An 18,888-nucleotide genomic window follows, 5' to 3' on the forward strand; every position below is an offset into this window, starting at 1 on the left:
TGTTAGTGAGCACAGCTTTTCTAGCACCTTCCATCTCCCTGCTTCCCTTGCTCTCACCCCTCAGCCCAAAGCTCTCCCCTGCTCTCCTTTCTTCTCAGCTCTCCACGTCTTTCTTCGTTTAGAGGGTCAGAGCCTTCCTTCTCCAGGAAGTTTGCCTGGGAGAATAACAGTAGGATTGTTTGCTGCAGGCTAGTAATCCTGTTCCGGCTCACGGCCTCCTCAAAGCAGCCTTCCGAGATGAGATACTACTGCTACCCCATTTAGCAAATGAGAAAACTGAGGCTCAGATGGGTTAAATGACTTGCCCAGCTCGTCAGCTGCAGAGCCAGGATTTAACTGTTTCTCCAGAAACGTGAAAGGATCCTCAATCCCTCTGGATGACCGACACTGTGGACCCTCTGCCAGCAAGGCCTTGCCCTGGGGTGTGGCCCAGAGAGGGGACCGGCAGCACTGAGTTACCCCCACTCTCTCATCAGGCCACCCCGGTGACTAATGACTCGGCAAAGCAGAGAGGCCCCCGTGGGGGACAAGGCCTGTGATCGACCTTGAACTTAAGAGGCTCCAAGCTCTGACCAGCATCACTAATGGGCCGGGAGTAACCTGAGCCAGCCCTTGGATGGAAGCTCCGGGCACTATGGCTGGCTGGCCTGCCGGCGGCTGGCAACACTACCTAGATAAGAGCCTCACTTCTCCATTTCACGGGGCCTCTGTTCAGCGCTACCTTTTCTCATACAACAAAGCAGCTCCCGTTTATCAAGCGCTGACTGAGTGCCAGCACTCTGCTAAGCACTTTACACACATTATCTTGTTTAATCTTCACTACTGTGCAGAAGAACCGTGTTAATGCGGCATTCTAGGCAAGGAAACTGAGGCTCAGGAAGGACAAGGGCACACGGCTAATGAGCCCCGGGCCGGTATTTGAAGAGTCCTATGTTCTGCGCCACAGTCCCGTGCTACCTTTGGAAGGAGATTATGGTTGATTGATCTTCCTTTCATTTTAATATATTTTCACAGCACTCTGCATCATGCCAAAAGGGAAAAAAAAGTTGTAACTTGATAGGAAGAGAAGAGGGGGAGCAACAAAAAAGGTTTGGAAGAGTGTTAATATTTTATTTGATGGGAAAACTTCACACACACATGTACAAGCACATGTGCATACATGTACCCAGACAGACACAACACAGGCACGATAGCCTTAATCTGCTGTTTATTTGGGATTTCGTGATTGTCAAAAATTAAAAATCTCAAACGCTCATTTTTCGCCTCTAGTAGATCATCAGTTTCAAACTGCGCAAAAGGACCCAGACACAAATTCTTCCCTATCACGCTTCTAAGCTACCCAAGAGGCTTCTGAGCAGACAGCGAGGCACCATAGCCCTGGCCCAACATTATACAGGCTCCTTCACGTGTTTCTTCAGAGCCCTAGCATTGGTCCTGGAGGTGGAGATTAGAGGCCCCCTTTCCCAGATGAGGACCCTGAGCCTCCCAGGGGGTGAGGACCATGCCCACTGTCACTCAGCCTACAGGCGGCAGAGCCAGGTTCCCAACCCAGGTCCACCTGCCTCCAAAGCACTTCTAACCTGCTTCCAACGTCCACTCATTCCAGTCCTAAAGGAGGGCGGCTGCTGGGTGGTCCTGGGATCATCTGCAGAGATGTCCACCCAGCACCCGAGTGATGGGAGAGCATCACTGAAGTCCTCAGCCCCGGTCAGATTTCAGGGAGGCCAGAGCACTGGGCTGGGAGACCTGGGCTCAAGGGTAAACCTAGGAGGCTCACTTCCCCTCTCCGAGCCCTTCTAGTCATCAGATCTTACATTTTCCTACAGAACAGGAGCTTTTCTGGGTCTCCTACACAGAAGGAAACCTGATCCCTTGCTCTCTCTCCCTGGACCCCATCTCTCCAGCAGACACCGAGATGCCTAGAAAAGGACCACGTTCTAGGTGCCCTGTAGCAGAGGCCACGAAACTCCGTCAGGCAGGCACCCTCACCCACCAGCAGCTGGCCCCCTCCTTGATGGAAAAGAAACTCATGGGCGGGTTTTTAAGGCTCGAAATAAAGTTTAAGTATTACGTGGAAATTACTAAACAAATCAAATCACTGTTAAGTGGATGTCATGGGCTTCCTCTAGACAATACGTTTAATGAAAATTATTGTCCTCTTGGTTATAGTTTTAGATTTGCATTTTATTACCAGAGAACCACTTATGCATTACTCTAGGATTTTCATTAGGTAAATAAATTTTTATGTGGATTTCATTATATTCCCTTGGCTGAAATCCTGATCACTTAACAGCAAGAATGCTGCTCTGACATCCTGTGTGTCAATCAGGATGTAACTGTTTCCTCTGGTTGTTGAAAGTACTTTTTAAAAAATCTGGTGTTGATGGCAAAAGGAAAAGGGACAGGGTCGGAACTCAGGGTAGAGTCTGTGTCCAAGTTCTTTCACTGAAACATACACACACAACTAAAAAGGAATTTTCTGTTTAAAGAGATATGTGCACATATCAAGATATATATATATATATATGTATATATATATGATATATATAAACTTCATATTAAAGTGTTTTAGACATAAAATATATATACATCTCATATACAATATTTTTCTGGTGTCTTCTTCACCCTGCTTTGGCCTGTCCAACGTGAACTGCTGCTATAGCACCGAGACTAACAGGACTGAGGTGTAGGCCAGTCCTGGAGAAATGAAGTTGAAAGGAACAAGCTTGGGAGAAGGCAGGAAGGAAGACAGTGGGGGCAGACATTCCTGGAACCGCAGCCATCAGCAGGAAAAAAAATCTTTTCTAAGAAGTCTAATATGAAGCAATTAAGCTAATTGGAATCTAGATTGTACCGGGTGCCTCCGGAAACTTGAGACCAGGGGAATCTCCTTGCTGGAAAAAAAAAAAAAAAAAAAAAAAAATCACACCACTATATGAATGAATGAGGGAATGAATGAATGAAGAGGTTAAAAACTGACCCTAACATCCAGGTCTCATCCACCAGGCCCTTGAGACATAGGGGTCTCCAGGTTCTCCTTTTCTAAGGCCCAACAGGGTTTTAGAAGAATTTGCTAATAATAAAAAACTCAGCTTATTAAAAAGGGCCGCCACGTGCCAGGGACTGGGCTGAACTGATGTGCATGACGGCATCCACCTCTGGTCCATCTAGCCCAAAGGACCAAGAGAGAACCTTCCAAGATGCCTTTCCTGAAAGTACAGCAGAGACGCAAACATCTCGAAGTGGCCCAGGGAAGAACAGCAGCAGGGGCCACAAAGCAAGCCTCAGGGAGGGTGGACGAGTCAGGCTTCTTGCTATGTGGATGCCCCGAATACCTTCACGCGGGTTTTCATGAGGATGGCCTTGTGGCATCTTGAACCTTAACTCCTGCCCAGAATCGGGATTCAAACGTTGAGGTTCCATTATCAGCTCTGATTATCTATGTGATTTGGGGAAAGCCAGTAACTTCTCTGATTCTCAGTTTCTTGTCAGTGAAAATAACGGCACCAACTTCATAGAGGTATTTTTGAGAGTAAAAGAAAATTGACACAGACTGAAAGAAAATATTTGCAAATCATATGTCCAGGCTATATGGAGAACTCCGAAAATTCAACAACAAAAAAACAAACAGTCCAATTCAAAACTGGGTAAAGGACGTCAACAGACATTTCTTCAAAGAAGACCTACGAATGGCCAATAGGCACATGAAAAGATGCTCAACATCACTTATCATTAGGGAAATGTAAATCAAAACTACAATGAGATACTGCCTCATACAACAGGATGACTATTATCCAAAAAAACAGAAAATAACAAGTGTTGGTAAGGATGTGGAGAAATTGGAACTTGTGCACTGTCGGTGGGAATATAAATTGGTGCAGCAGGGCTTCCCTGGTGGCGCAGTGGTTGAGAGTCCACCTGCTGATGCAGGGGACACGGGTTCGTGCCCCGGTCCGGGAAGACCCCACATGCCGCGGAGCGGCTGCGCCCGTGAGCCATGGCCGCTGAGCCTGCGTGTCTGGAGCCTGTGCTCCGCAACGGGAGAGGCCACAACAGTGAGAGGCCCGCATACCACAAAAAAAAAAAAAAAAATGGTGCAACCACTATAGAAAATGGTATAGCCATTCTCAAAAAATTAAAAGTCGAATTACTATGTGATCCAGCTGTTCCACTTCTGGGTATATATTCAAAAGAATAGATAGCAGGGTCCTAAAGAGATACTCATACAGCCATGTTTACAGCAGCATTATTCACAATAGCCAAGAGATGGAAACAACCTAGTATGTATCGACAGGTGAATGGATAAACAAAACATGGTACAACTGTACAGTGGACTATTATTCAGCCTTTAAAAGGAAAGCAATTCTGCAATATGTTACAGCATGGATGAACCTTGAGGACGTTATGCTAAAGACAAATACTGTATGATTCCATTTTTATATGAGGTACCTAGGTCAAATCCACTGAGACAGAAAGCAAAGTGGTAGTTATTACCAGGGGCCTGGAGGAGGAGGGAGGTGGGGGTATTGTTTAACGGGTAGAGAGTTTCAGTTTTAAAAGATGGAAGAGTTATGGAGATGGATGGTGGCGACGGCTGCACAACAATACGAATGCACCTATTACCTTGAACCGTACACTCAAAAATGGTTAAAACAGTAAGTTTTATGTGTTTTTTACCACAGTAAAAGCATTGGAAAAAATAAGAGAAGTGAACAAAAACTACTTATGTCTAGTGCCACTGAATGTTGTCTCCACAAAACCATCGGCCCTCCAAAGGTGCCCTTTGCAACAATTTTTTCAGCTGTTGAAAACCACCTAAAACTACCTGCACTCCAATTTCAAGTTTTTTAAGGGTACAGCAAAGCTTCCTTAATCTTCAATCCCAAAACTAGTCACCTGTGATACTCAAGCAGGGGTTTGACTGAGCATTTCTCAATGACCTTCACAAAGGCTGGGAGGAAAGAAGTTAAAGGATGTGATAAAATGAGGAGGACTGAAGTGAGAGTCCCCCAAATGAAACAGTGGCCCCCTGCAGGGGGAACTTTGGGGAATTTTATTTTCTTCTCTATATTTTTGTGTATTATCCATGCCATCTGCCATTGAGCAAGTGTTGCAAAATGTTAAAGTCTTTTTCATCCTATGAACTAGAGGAAATAGCTAAGGAAATAGGAGAGGACAAGCATCTCAGAAGCATCTTCGTGCATATAATAAAAGACATGATTACATTTCCCCACCCTCCAATCAGCTGCCGAAAGTCATCACTCACATCTCCCCATCACCTGCTCAGCCCCAGGCACACAGGCCTTCTCACCTTCCTTGGACCCCAGGGCACTCTTCTGTGCAGGGCCTTTGCACGTGCTGTGCCTGCTGCCTGGAGAGTCATATCACCTCCTTCACATCTTCGCTCACAGTCGCCTCCTCAGGGAAGCCTTCCGTGACCCAATCTAAAACTGCACATGCCCAGCCAGGCTCCCGGCCCTCTCCCCCTTCATTGTCTCCCTGAGCCCTGATCACTAACACACCACACACTGTGCGCCCACGTACCACGTACACTGCCTCCCCACCACCAACAAAAACTAGAGGTGGGCTGCAGGGGGGCATGGATGTTGACATTTTATTGGCTGCCACACCCAGAGCCCTACTCCGGCACCATCGGGTGCTCAGCATGAATAGATTGGAGGAATGAGTGAATGAATGAAGGCTGACTTTGAATTATTCTTACCTACTTATTAAAGCAGCCCCAAGACTCTCTTTTGTCCACACTTTCTTAGTAACCCTAGTACAAACTGCTGAAAGAGCTTGACTCTTCTCTGATTCAGACTTTTCACTAATTCAGAGTGGCCTCCTGCCCACAGACTTTAATAAGAGCACCACGAGATGGACCATCTCCAGGGTCCTGACCCCACATTCCAAGTCCGGGGCATTTTTCTTGAAGAGCATTTATCACTCAATCAAGCCACCCACCCTGCCAACACTGCTGAACACCACTTACAAGAGGCTCGGCCATCACTGCTTCAAATCTCACTTGTCCTCAAATATCTCCTGTTTATCTTGGGAACGGTCTACATGAATAGTCCGTTTGTTGGAAGAACATAATATTTTCCTTGGCTTTTAGGCAACAGTCTGGCAAATGAGCTTTCCCCGTGTAACTTTCTGACGGCTTTATGTGAGCAGTTAATTAGAATTATACAGACATGTTTAGAGAGGTTTAAATGAAGCATAGTTCGAATTTGTGAAAATATATATAATTACTCACACCGACACTTCCCACTGAAAAAGCAAAGGCAACGTAAGCAAGATCCCTTTTGCAACAGCAGGCGCTAGGAAAGCCTCCGCCAGCTTCAATGGCTCCACTTTGGAGGCCTTGGGGAGACCAAACCCTGGCGGGGAACCTGCAGCCCCACCACCTAACACTTTCCGCATCAGGCTCAAACTGCAGCCAATGTGTTCCCAAAAAGGTCCCTGGGGTGGTCGCCAGGACCCAGGCGAGGCTCGCGTGGACACGTGGACACAAGCTGGGTCCCGCCCACGCACGGGAGCAAGGCTATGATTTGTCATACAACCAGCTACGCAGAAGAGGTCTGCAGACCCCGGGAGGTTCTTTCTCTGCCCTGCGGGAGAGACCTCAGCACTGAGCAACGTCTCCTGTAGCCTGAGGACTTAAAGAAGGGAGAGCTTCGAGGCGGGCTCGCCTAATCTGGTTCCGTCCATCTTCCAGCCGATTCCCCCATCCCACCTGTGCCCCGGCTCACCTCAGTGTTACCCAACCTGGCCAGGGCTTGCCCTTTTCTCTCCCCCTGCCCAGTCCCATGGTGACAGCGTGGCAGTGTCCACAGCATGTGGGTGTGTCCCAGAATCCACTTCATCTGACCCCTGTCAACAGTCAACCTGACTATTCGGGTCAAAGAATTCCTCAAAATTACTCAGATTCCTTGTCTTTAAACTTCAAAGAACTACAGCCAACCTTCTTCACCTTTGTGTTGCCTAAAATAACCAGCTGGCTCCCATGCCAGCCTTACGATTTAGCATCAGCAGAACTGATAACTGAATGGCTTTCCCAGGAAGGGGGTGGGCTTGACAGCCACCCCCCATCCCCCACAAAGGGGTTGACCCCGCTGCCCCACGGGCAGAGGGAGTTCCCAGCCATGAAAAAGAAACGTCCTTGGGGCAAAGCGACTGGACACGCGTGGGCAAGGGTCAGATCCAGACGTCCAGACGTGCATCCACGCTGCCTGCTGGTTTCAACCACTAGGCCAACCAGCCACACAGGCTGGCCCACAGCTCCACCCTCAGCCCGCCCCCCACAGGCTCTCCACTGTGTGACCCACCTCCAGATTCAGGTGTTTCCACAGAACCAGCCCTTGGAGAAGCCCTCCCTGCCAGCAATCCCGTCACTGTGAAGAGAAAAGGGTCCACAGACTCATGGAGATATTTTGTCCCTCCTCTTTCCTCAAAGAGCTAAGAACACAGGAAGGGACTGGGGGCCCAGGGGAGAGGGAGAGAGAAGCAGATGAGGCAGAGGAAAGAGACAAGGAATTCAGGTAGGTCCTCCAATCAGTGCATATTTACTAAAGGCCTGCTCCATGCCACGCACCTGCTGAATCCCTCCTCCTCCCCTCTCGTCTTTCTCGGAAAGCCTAGGGACACAGGAGTGGACAAGTCAAACCCGGTCCCTGTCCAGATAGAGCTGAGAGTCCAGTACAGAAGGAAGACTGTAAACAAGTAAATACATAAATAAAGTCCTACTGAGAATAACTAACATGACATTAAAAAAAAAAAATAGAGACCAATAGGAGTGGGCCCACTTTGGGGGGAAAGTAGGCAGGAAAGGTGACACTGAGCTGAGTCCAGAAGGATAAGAAGGAGCCAGCCAGGCAGGAAAGTGGGGAGAGTGATTCCGTCAGAGGGAAAGACGGACAAAGGAATGGTGTAGTCCTAGAAAAGGAAGCGAGGAAAGAGGGACTAGGAAGATTAGGATATGGGAGAGGGCCCTAATGAGATGAGGGAGGTGTTTCGGAACCTTGTGTGGGAAGAGATACAGACACTGGCACAGACCTCCTAGAGCCTGCCTATCCCCAAACAGCACTAGGTACCTCCCCAGCATCCATTTCTTTCTTGCTGACCAAACTTAAAATTTGTTAATATCCCCAGGAGCCACTAAATCTAAGGAAAGCTGGGGCTCTCTAGAGCCCCAGGAGTGATGCTCCATACGCTAGCCTGTGTTGGTCTAGGATGTGCACAGGAGGCCATTCTCACCAATGAGACACAAGGGAGGGACCAGAAGGCCATTTAGGAAAGGTATCCTTCCTCTGAAGACAGACCCATGTAAGGGAGCTTCTCTCTCCTGGTTTTGGGACATTGATGTGTGGGGATGTGATGTCTGGCACCACAGCAGCTATTTCTTCACCATGAGGAGACAAAGCTGAGGGCAAGAGCCAATGTGTTAAGCAGGACAGAGCATAAAGATGGAAGGCACCCAAGTTGTTGCTGATGGTGTTGACTGCCTCACTAAGTACTCTGAAGCCACACTTGCTCCAGACTTCTTGTCCTATGAGATATTACATCCCCTCATGCTTGTTTTGAACTTGGATTTCATGTCTTCCATCCCAACTGACAGGATCCCTTGTCAGCCAGCCAGTTCTATCAAAACTGGATGTCTGGCCTAGCTGCTTGCTCTTCCACTTTCCAGAAGACCATTTAGGTTTTTCCGTGCCATTCCCTGCCCCAACCAGTCAGAGGTACAATCCTCTCTCTAGGGGAAATTCACAACCTCAGGATCTTGGAGAAAAATTCTATCCAGAGCAGTGAAATGTTCAAAAAATAGACCATAAAGATCAGGGGAGGGAGAAAAGGGGAGAAAGCATTATGCTTAATGACACCGTCCAATAATAGTTAAAAAAAAAAGAACCTCACCATGCCTGAGTCCGTGTTCCTGCTCTAATCAGTAGAGGTTAGAGGTCACAATGAAATCTTTCTTAGGTCATTTTATCCTTGTAATACTCCTAGGAGGTGGGGACATTTTCGCTATTTTATAGTTGGAGAAACTATATATATATATAGAGAGAGAGAGAGAGAGGGAGAGAGAGAGAGAGAGAGAGAGAGAGAGAGGGAGGGAGAGAGAGAGAGGGATCTAGAGCCAGGAGGCCTATGTTCAAATCTTGACTCCTCCTTTCACCAGCTGTGTGACCTTGGGCCTCAGAGCCTCAGTTTCCTCATCTATAAAATGGGGATAACATAACTGCCTCTTAGAGCTGCTGTGAGGATAACATGAGACACTATATAAAGGACACCAGAGCCCTGTCTATAGTTTCCAACCAGGGCTGTACATGATGAAGGCCTGGAGGCACGCTGGGATTCACAAGAGCTGTTTTCATAAGCAGTGCTCAAGATACCCAGGCTGGGACTTCCCTGGTGGCGCAGTGGTTAAGAATCCGCCTGCCAATGCAGGGGACACAGGTTAGAGCCCTGGTCCGGGAAGTCCCACATGCCGCAGAGCAGCTAAGCCACAACTACTGAGCCTGTGCTCTAGAGCCTGCAAGCTACAACCACTGCAGCCCATGCGCCTATAGCCCGTGCTCTGCAACAAGAGAAGCCACCGTAATGAGAAGCCCACGCACCTCAACAAAGACCCAACGCAGTCAAAAATTAATTAATTAATGAAAGACAGGAAAAAAAAAAAGATACCCAGGTTATGGGACAGAGCTCTGCAGAGTGAAGAAGTTGCTGGCATTCATCAGTTTCACTCACTTGCTTTGTTACTTCTGATTTTTCCTCCTACAATGTGGAGGAGGGTCCAGAAAAGCCACCGAACATCTGAGGGCTCTGCTGCTGAGGCCAGGTCATCGGGGGGGTGGGGCAGGCACCATTCCTCAGCTGTAAATCCCACTCCAGCCCAGATCCTTTGTCAGACTATTTGCAACTATACAGGTACTATTCTGGGCCCACCCAACACAAGTAGATTTAAAATATATTAGAATCAGCTAAAAAGTCATTTGGGTCAAGCCTGCTGACCAAGCTGGGCAATGCTGCTTGAGTCTGAAAAACAGAGTGAGATCATGAAACACCTGTCTTCTGGGGGCAGGAGGCTCTAAAGGGAGCCACTGAGGAGGAGGCCAGGAATGTTCTGAGTGAAGGCAAGCTCCTGGGAATAAGGAGTGTGACCTCCCAAAGTGACTCCTTTTCCAGATCTCTGCCCCTGGCCAATAAGGACATCAGGAGGCCTGGAACCCAGAGCCCCTAGGGCAGAGCCAGGGGGCCCAGGGGAAGCTCCTCAAATAGGCAGAGCCTGAGCAGACATCTCGTAACAGATCAGCAGGGACCCAGAGGGCATCCCAGTGAAACACTGAGCCTCAAGCTTGCAGGACACTGGGTAAACAGACCTACTGCAGTCAGGATCCCAAGTCCCCCAGGGCCGGCAGGCACATAAGTGGGCGACCTGCGCAGAGGGGCCCTGATGAATATATCCCACCTGCTGGAGCAGCCTCCGCCCCTCACCACCAGGACTGTCACCAGGCAGGACAACGGGCCCAGCAGTCCCAATTCTGCCCATTTGTTACGAGAGAGAAGCAAGAAATCTGAATGAATGCTTCTGTGCAATCTCCACATTTTTAAATGTTGGTTTATTTCTTTTAAACACAGCACAACCCAATCAAAACAGATCTGTGGGCAACACTGGGCCTCGGGCCACCAGTTTGCAACCTTAATCAAAAAGGCTGAAAGAGTAACATAAAGGAGTAGATACTGGAGTCTGGAGATTTCCTTATGCTCACCTCGGCCCTCCCCGGGCCCGAGCCCCTGACCTGAATGGGGTCCACAGGCTCCACCCACCAGGCAATACCCACAGCCCTGGAAACACCTTGCCACCAAGAAAAGCTTCCGCACGTAGCTCTTCCTAGAGCCCGAGTTTCCTCCCCGAACTGGATGGACGGATTTCCATGTGGGAAGAAAGGCCTGCGCATGCACCCAGCTCCAGACCCCAGTATTTATACAGTTTCATAAACTGCAAGCGATTATTTTGTTTCATAAGAACAATCACTATGCAAATGAAACCTCCAGCTAATACAAACAGGGCTGTTAAATTCACTTGCCAATGTTTATGAAAAGAAACTCAGTGCAGCCCTGACCAAGCTTGCTAAGAAAATGTTTAATCACAACATACATTTAAGTGAGGAAATTAGGCAAATAAGAAAAGATGTGCTGACTTGCTCCCAGAGCCCCACCACTACCACCCACCCCCTCCTCTATTCAGCAAGACAATGAAATGAAAAGGTTTCCAGAGGACGGACAGATGTCAAGACTCAAGGAGGAAAAGACAGAAAAGGCAGAGATTAGAGAAGCACGGTTCCCAAATTCAAAGAGCACCCTCAGGGTCTGTCCCCCGTTTTTTACATTTGTTTTTTGACAGGGCTGTGGGAAGGGAGAATGGGAGAGCGTGCAGGGGGTTCCACGGGACTGGGCTGGTGGTCACGCAGGGCGGGCGTGAGGAATTTCCCGCTGGCTCATGGCTCCTACAGTTGGCAGCCAGGACATGGCCTGTACTCAGGAGTGATCACACGTGGGGCCAGGCCCCTGGACCACAGAGCTAGGACTCGGGATGGAGTGAGTTCCCAGTTGGCGGGGCATCCTGGGGCTGTGGCTTCCACAGCCTGTTGCAGGGCAGGGGGACCCATGCAACACCCGAGCAGGATAGTGATGGGGGACTCAGGCAGGACCCCTGGCGGAGGGTCTCAAGTCCTTAGACAGCCACGTGATAGCCCAGGAAGAGTTAACAGCCCCAGTATCAGGATGGATTCTAGAATGTTAGGGCAATGAAAATTCATCTCATCAGCCTGTGTGACTTCAAGCACGTTACTTTCCCTTTCTGTGCCACAGTTGCCTTATCTTTAAAATAGATATTAGGAAAGCGTGCCTCACGACATCATTGTGACAATACCATGAGGTCATAAATACAAAATGCTTAGCTGAGTCCTTGAAACATAGTAAATGCTCAGTAAAGGTTAGCTATCTGGTCTAAATCCTGCGTCCCATAGATAAGGCCCTGAGAAGGTTGGTGGATTTCTCCAACTCACACAAATCAACAGCAGACACGGAACTTGACCCCAGCTCCAGTCTCCCCAGCAGAGATTTAGAAGAATGGGTGGAGGCTAGGGCCTGGCCCTGCCCCACGTCCCCTCAGGGAAGTGCGCTTGGCCAGGAGACAGCGGTAGGAGGGACCTCTGGAGCAGCAGCTCCCTGGGGCTGGGGGAAACCAGAGCCTGGCCCTGGCAGGGCCTCCCAGGGGCCCGGGCAGGGGCAGCTGTCCAGAACTGTCTGTCCACGGAGGGGGCAGGGAGGCTGCCACTCGGAGCACACCGTGTGCCAGTCCCTGGGGCCGGGCCGGCTCAGCCTGCTGGCTCCATCCAGAGCCCGCCCCAAGGGATGCTGGGGGAGGCATCCAGGATCAGAGCCTCCGGCTGCACACTCCCCTCCCCCAGCAACAGGGGACTAAAGTGGGTCAAGGAGGAAGGAGGGGGCCCAGGAGGACTGGGGGAGGGGCCCGAGGAACTCGGAAGGCACCCAGAGGGAGGGGACCAGGGGAGGATGCCTGCAAAAGCAAAACCATGTGTGCGGTGGGCCTTTGGGGAGCCAGGGCAGAGCTGCCAAGGACCTGGGGGCTCTCAAAATCGTCTCCAAGTTAACTCCAAGGGGCTTTAGCCCAGGCTCCCGCCCCCAGAGGTCTTTGCCTTTCTGCTACCAGCTGGCCCCGGGGGCTCGGTTTTCCCCCACACCCTCAGCTTCTTCCAGAGCCCCACCTCCCCACCAGCCCGCAGCCAAGGGGCCTGTGAGGGGCCCTCTCAGTCAGCTCTGACCCCCTCCCTGGCTCAGAGCAGAAGGTGGGCCCAGCGTGGCGCAGCAGCCCTGCCAGGAGGTACAGCCCGGGGAAAAGCAATCTAGTTGACCTCATCCTGGGCCTGACCTCAGCAGGACTGTGGCGTTAACAGGTCAAGTCAGGCCCCAGTCACCAGGGAGAACAGCTAGAGTGGGCCTCGCAACCTCGCAGGGGTGTCCTTGGGGAGCCCGGTGCAAAATGCAAGGGAGGGAGGCAGGAAATGCCAAACAGGGCTGGTCCCAGCTCGGAGGGGAAGCCGGGCTTCAGGCTCCTCAGAGGTAGGGGCTGGGGGAACACATCTCGACCTTGGGAAACACGGACTCTAGTCGGCCTCCACCCCTGGCTGGCCCTGGCCCAATCACCGGCTTCTCTCCCAGCTCCTCCACCCTGCATGGCCCAAAAAAAAAAAGGAAACAACCACCCAGGCAACTCGATATGGTCCAGAAACCTCCAGGGTCCCTGGGTTCCAGGAAGCCTGCGCAGGAGGGGGTGGAGGGCAGGGAATGCAGAGGGTCGGTGCCCAGGGAGAGGGACTTCAGGAGGGAGGGGAAGAGCTGCTGCTCCTGGGCCTCTTGGCCAAGATGGGCGTCAGCTGAAGGGCTGCCTGGAAACCCAGCCCTGGAGGGGCTCCTGCCCTGGGTTCAAACCCAAGCTTCAGGGAAAATGTTGGTGGGCAGGAAGATGCAGGCTCACCGGCCACGTCCTGGGCTTAAGGGGCAGTTTGCGTGGAAACAGAGCGAGGCCCAGAGGAGAGGGCCCTTTAAATCTTTGAGTTCCCTCCGCAAGGCCACCCACCCCAAACCACCACATCCAAGATTCCTGGGCTGAGCCAGCTGGACTCTTGGGGCCTGGGGGTGGGGTGGGGGACAGTAGAAGGGAGGACTCCCCACCCTAAATGCATCAAGTAAGCACCTCCCACCTAGCAGAACAGAGGGGCTGGCCTGGCTGTGCAGCTCCTAAGAACCCAGGAAGCAGGTACAGCTCTGTCCGCCAGCCACCCCAAATGTCCCAAGGGCCTGGCCTCGTCCTCCCACCCCAGCCTGTCCAAGCTGCTTCTCCCCCAGCTGAACTTGAGGAGTAGGCCCAGGCAGGCAGAAGGAGGGGAGGGGAGTGGGGGAGTGCGGACTTGGCCACCGGCTGGGTCCTCAGGGGGAACATGGTGTTACCAGCCTCAGAGTTCATCACTGTTTATGGGTCTGTCTCCCAGCCTGGCTCCTGGGGGAGGGGAGGCCGTTTGTCTACTAGGAGTCCAGAAGGTGGCTCTGGGAGTGACTTGGGCAGGCACATGGTGTCAGGCAGCCTGGTTGTGACATGTGACCTTGGACCTCAGGCTGACCCTCGATGCTTCCTCACCTGAAGGATGGCAAGTGTATGGTACCAGCCTCACAGGGCCGTTGAGGGGATTCATGAGAAAACATGCGCAAAGCACTCAGCAAGCCTCAGTAAATGTGACCCCCTCCTGCCACCCCTGTGGCCCGGGCCACACCTTTGTCCACAGAGCAGAGCAGACTTGGAACTCTCCTAACAAAATGACAAAATGAACAAAGAGGTCTGAGGATAGGCCAAGCCTTACCCAAAGCTCAGACCCGGAACCTACAACAAGCCTTGAGCTCCCAGGGCAAGCCCGAGCAATGGGTATTTTGAGGCCATGGAGACACGAAATTCAGAATAAAGCCCATTCCGATACCCAGTTCAGACTGAACTGTGGATACAGTAGGCGCTTGAGGGCTGCTGTCTTTTCACTGGCCTGACTGGAGGTCAGAGGGACGGGGATAGCTCAGGGATTTGGGTGCCAGTGACGGGGCATCAGGGCCTACCCTCCACCTCCAACCCTAACGGTGTGCAGAGGAAGCCCTAGGCCCTAGTGAGCCAGGACCTGGGGGTCAGGACCCCTGTCTATGGGACGTGGGGACCTTGGAAACGAGAAGCCTAACAAGTAGACACCAACTCTGCTACGTATGTGCAGTGTGACCCAAGGCCAGGCTGTGGGCTTCTCTGGGTCCCCCTTTCTCATCTGGAAAATGAGGAGGGAACCCCCCCAACCTACTCCCTGGGTACTTGGAGGTGCCCGTGAGAACCTCTGGAACCACTCTGCGCTCAGAGGTTGTGCAAACCTCCAGGGTTTTCAAGTTTAAGGTCCAGGGGCTGCCCCAGGACTCCCCAGAAGGGACCTGTGGGCCACCCCACCTGCACGTTAGTGTAACAGTTCACTTTATTGTCAGGCTAGCTACCCTGCCCGCGACTAAACTTCAAGCTCCGTGAAGGCAGGGACGCAGCTTTCTTCACTTGTCACTGTGCACCCAACAATAAGATCGAGCACAGAATGGGAAATACGCATCCAGGGAATGGATGAAGTCGGGAAGTATCCATTCAGGGAATGAACGAGTGAGTGAATTTTAAGTGGCAAACCCAGAATCACCAGATCTGTTTGTAAATCTTCCGTCTGTAATTTCTTGAACATATACAGATACAAATAAACTCCGAATTGCACTCCCACGCCCGTAATCCCCATACATGTGTGCCTGGGCGCCAAGCAGGGGCAAAGCGCGACTCGGGGGTCAGAGTGTCTGCGTTCAAAACCTCTCTGGTCCCCACTGTGAGACACCGAGCAATTCGTTTTGCCACCGTGTGCCTCAGTCTCCTCCTCTGTGAAACGGGGATAATCACAGTACCTACCTCATAGGGCTGCTGTGAACTTAAAGGTGAAGTGCTCAGAAGCAATCGAGGACATTTATTTTGTATTTGTATCCACTCAGGGACCGGCCCTACTGTGGTCAACTGCCCTCTCCCAGCCCCGCCCCAAAGCTACGGGCTAATCACCGCTCCGGTCGGCACCGGTCTCCCCTCCCAAGGCGCACATCTGGCCAGCGGGGGCCGCAGCCCACCCACCGGCCGGCACCCGGCTGTGGGCTAGACGCAGCCGCCGCCTCCTGCCCGGTCCCCGCCCCCCGCCCCCCGGCTCTGGGCCGAGGACTCAGGAGTTCTGGGGGCGCCAGCTGGGCCCGTTCAGCCCCAGACTCCGAGGGGCGGGCGGCGAGGCGGCCCGCGGTGCAGAACAAGCCCCGGCCCCACCCGGGCAGCGCAAGCGAGCGCCGCAGCCCGAGCCTTCCCAGCCAGCCCCCCGCCGCGGCCGCTTTGTGCCCAAACCTGGGCCTGAGTTATTGCGCCGCAGCCATGGAGCCCTCCCGGGCGGGGGGCGGCCCGACGCGTTCCCAGGACAGCCGCCTCAAAGGGGTCCTGGGGCCGCCCCGCGGGGCGGGCAGACGAGGGCCCGGGGAGGGGCCGCGTTCCCAAGCGCCCGGCCGGCCGGCCTGGCTCGCTGGGCAGGACGGGCCCCAAGGTCCCTCCCCCAAGCCCCCTCCCCATCTGTTCTCCCGCCGCTTCCCCAACCCCGGATCTCCCGGATGGCCTCGCCCTCTCCCACTGACCTTGACCTCTTCGCCCTTCCCCACCACTTCTCCGTTCCCCTTCCGTCATCTCCCGGGACCCAGATCACACCGGGCAACTCTGCAGACATACCCCAGGAGGGTCCTTGAGGCCCCCAAATCCCACCTCCCGTCCTAGAAGTTTCTGCACTCCCCACCCCATCAGCCTCGGGTCACAGCCCTGGCTTGGAAAAGCGCTGGATTCTGGGCTGGGCCTCTGAGGGAATGGGCTGTGGGAGCCTCCTGGCCTCATTTTCCCATCTGTCAGATGGGGATGGGAATGTGGGTCCGGTGCCAGGCACTGGGGACCCGGCAGTGACCGGGACAGGCAGGGACTCTGCCAGGTGGTGCTCAGAAAGAGCCCCATGAGACTGACTCACCACCCGGAGAAGCATCTCTCTGCGCCCTGACTGTGCTATAGAAACCACAGAGGGCTGGGCCAGTGGTGTGTCCTCCCAGCTGAGAAGGCAGAAGCCCAGGGAAGGACCCCCACCTCCCACATAGCCCAGCCCCTCCAAAGCACCAACTGCAAAGGCTTCCAGCCCGCAGCTCCCCTCATGACCAATCCCCCATCACCCTGGGCTTAAGTGTCACATCCCAAATGGCCCGGGCTGGACAGCCTTCCCCACCACTCCCTGCCTATCCCAGGACCTGCTTTGTTTCTCAGAAATTATGTTATTGACTCATGTACTTGTAGATGGCCTGTCTCCACCACTAGAATAAACTTCTGTCTGTTCACTGTTGTGGCCTCAGCACCTCGAAGAGTGCCTGGCACATAGTAGGTGCTCAATAAACGTATGAGATGAATAAATAAACTTATGAATGAATGAGCAAACCAGTAATGATAGTAGGCCTTCAAAGGCTAGAAACCTGAACTGTACCCAGGTCATAGGATTCCCTGAGAAGTGATCAAGTAAGTTTGAAAATCAGAAACTATTAACAGGTCTGAGAGAATCCCATATTAGCATCTGAAAGACTCTGAGAAGCCCTGTAAGTTTTAAAAACTTGTAACTCTGTTTAACACAGTGGTTGCCAAATGTGTTTGGCCATAGAAAATATTTTTTATTCTTTTGGTGGAACATCAACGAAATCCTGGAATACATTTTGGGAAACAAGAATATAAACTCATTTCTCACCGTCACAGTCATGACTTTACAGATGTCAACTGAATCTTAGCACGGAGAAAGGACTTGCTTCTTTGTTTTAGCAAAGTCAAGTCTAGCATAGTGCTTGGTGTGTAGTAGGTGCTCCAAAATTATCTCAATGAATGGATATAAACTAAATTCACCAAGTCTACCATCCATGTGCATTTTCTCTACCCGCCTACTGATGGTCTGAATCATGCAAGCAATGACAAGAGCCTCTTCCCATGGAGGCTGGCGCTCACACATGTACATCCGTGCACATGCACACATGCATGCATACGTGTGCACACACAGACGAACTCGAGCTCATACACACATGCACAGACTCACATATGTATGCACATAGGCACACATACACACATATTCACACCCATCTGGGGCATACACCAGCCCACACAATCCCCTTCCCTGTGCCTGGCCAGTGCGCCCCCCTTTAGAAAGACAGCTGTCCTTGGTGAGGTGGGGAGAATGAGGGATGCAGAAACCTCTTGCACAACCTGGCACCTCGGGGTGGGGGGGGGTAGGGCGATCCCAGCAGGTGACAGATTAAAAGCTAGGTTTTTCCCAAGCATTTTCCTCTGGCACTGCATTCAAAGCACAAATGTACAGGTGAGAGAGAGAGAGAGAGAGAGAACGGCAAAGTCAGGCTGCTCCGAAGTGTGAGCAGCCCAAGCCTCCGGATGGCCGTTTCAGTTTTACAAAGCTCTTTCTCACACCTCTCCTGGGAGGGGAGCCCCCATTTCATAGAACATGAAGCTGAGGCTCACAGGTAACATGAGGAGGAAGTGGGTGGGTAAGAAATGGGAGTCCAGGGCTTCCCTGGTGGCGCAGTGGTTGAGAGTCCGCCTGCCGATGCGGGGGACACGGGTTCATGCCCCGGTCCGGGAAGATCCCACATGCCGCGGAGCGGCTGCGCCCGTAAGCCATGGCCGCTGAGCCTGCGCGCCTGCGCGTCCGGAGCCTGTGCTCCGCAACGGGAGAGGCCAGAGCAGTGAGAGACCCGCGTACCGCAAAAAAAAAAAAGAAGTGGGAGTCCAGGTCTGCCTGCTCAGAATCCCCCCACACACCCCCACAGCTTGGGGGGTCCAGGATGTTCCCAAGGCAGACCCTGGCCAGGGTCAGTGGCAGCAGCAAGATCCCCTCAACTCATCCTTGCCCTGCCCCCAGGCACAATTCTGCCACAAGGTCATCACATGACCTTGGACATCTGATTTGCCCTTCTGGGAAAGTCTGACCATTCACATGACAAGGGAGTTCAGCTAAGGATTCTCTAAGATCTGTTATTTCTTGTGGGGAAAAAAAAAAGTCTAAGGCCCCCACCTGAGCAGTGAGAAGTGAGTGTCAAGATGAGATGAGATACTGCCTGAAAAATGCACACTCCAGTGCCTGCATACAGGGGGAGCTCATTAAATGTTAGCTGCTCTGGGTGTTGTGATTCTATCTTTCTGGA

At 52.1% G+C, this 18,888-nt stretch overlaps 1 protein-coding gene across 5 annotated transcripts in view; it reads right to left on the reverse strand.

The window, feature by feature from the left end:
* ZNF423 (zinc finger protein 423) overlaps positions 1–18,888 on the reverse strand; it is a 326,671-nt gene that overhangs the window by 295,439 nt on the left and 12,344 nt on the right. For 3 of the 5 annotated variants that reach the window (XM_082676940.1, XM_082676937.1, XM_082676936.1), the window contains exon 1: positions 16,297–16,435. The exons of the other annotated variants lie outside the window; for them this stretch is intronic. In XM_082676940.1, the coding sequence (XP_082533066.1) occupies positions 16,297–16,345 (49 nt within the window). In that variant the 5' untranslated portion in view covers positions 16,346–16,435. Of the gene's footprint in view, positions 1–16,296; positions 16,436–18,888 lie in introns of those variants that run through there. 5 annotated transcript variants of the gene reach the window in all.

This window comes from Grampus griseus (genome assembly GCF_964374135.1).
Source record: "Grampus griseus genome assembly, chromosome: 19".
NCBI lineage: Eukaryota > Metazoa > Chordata > Mammalia > Artiodactyla > Delphinidae > Grampus > Grampus griseus.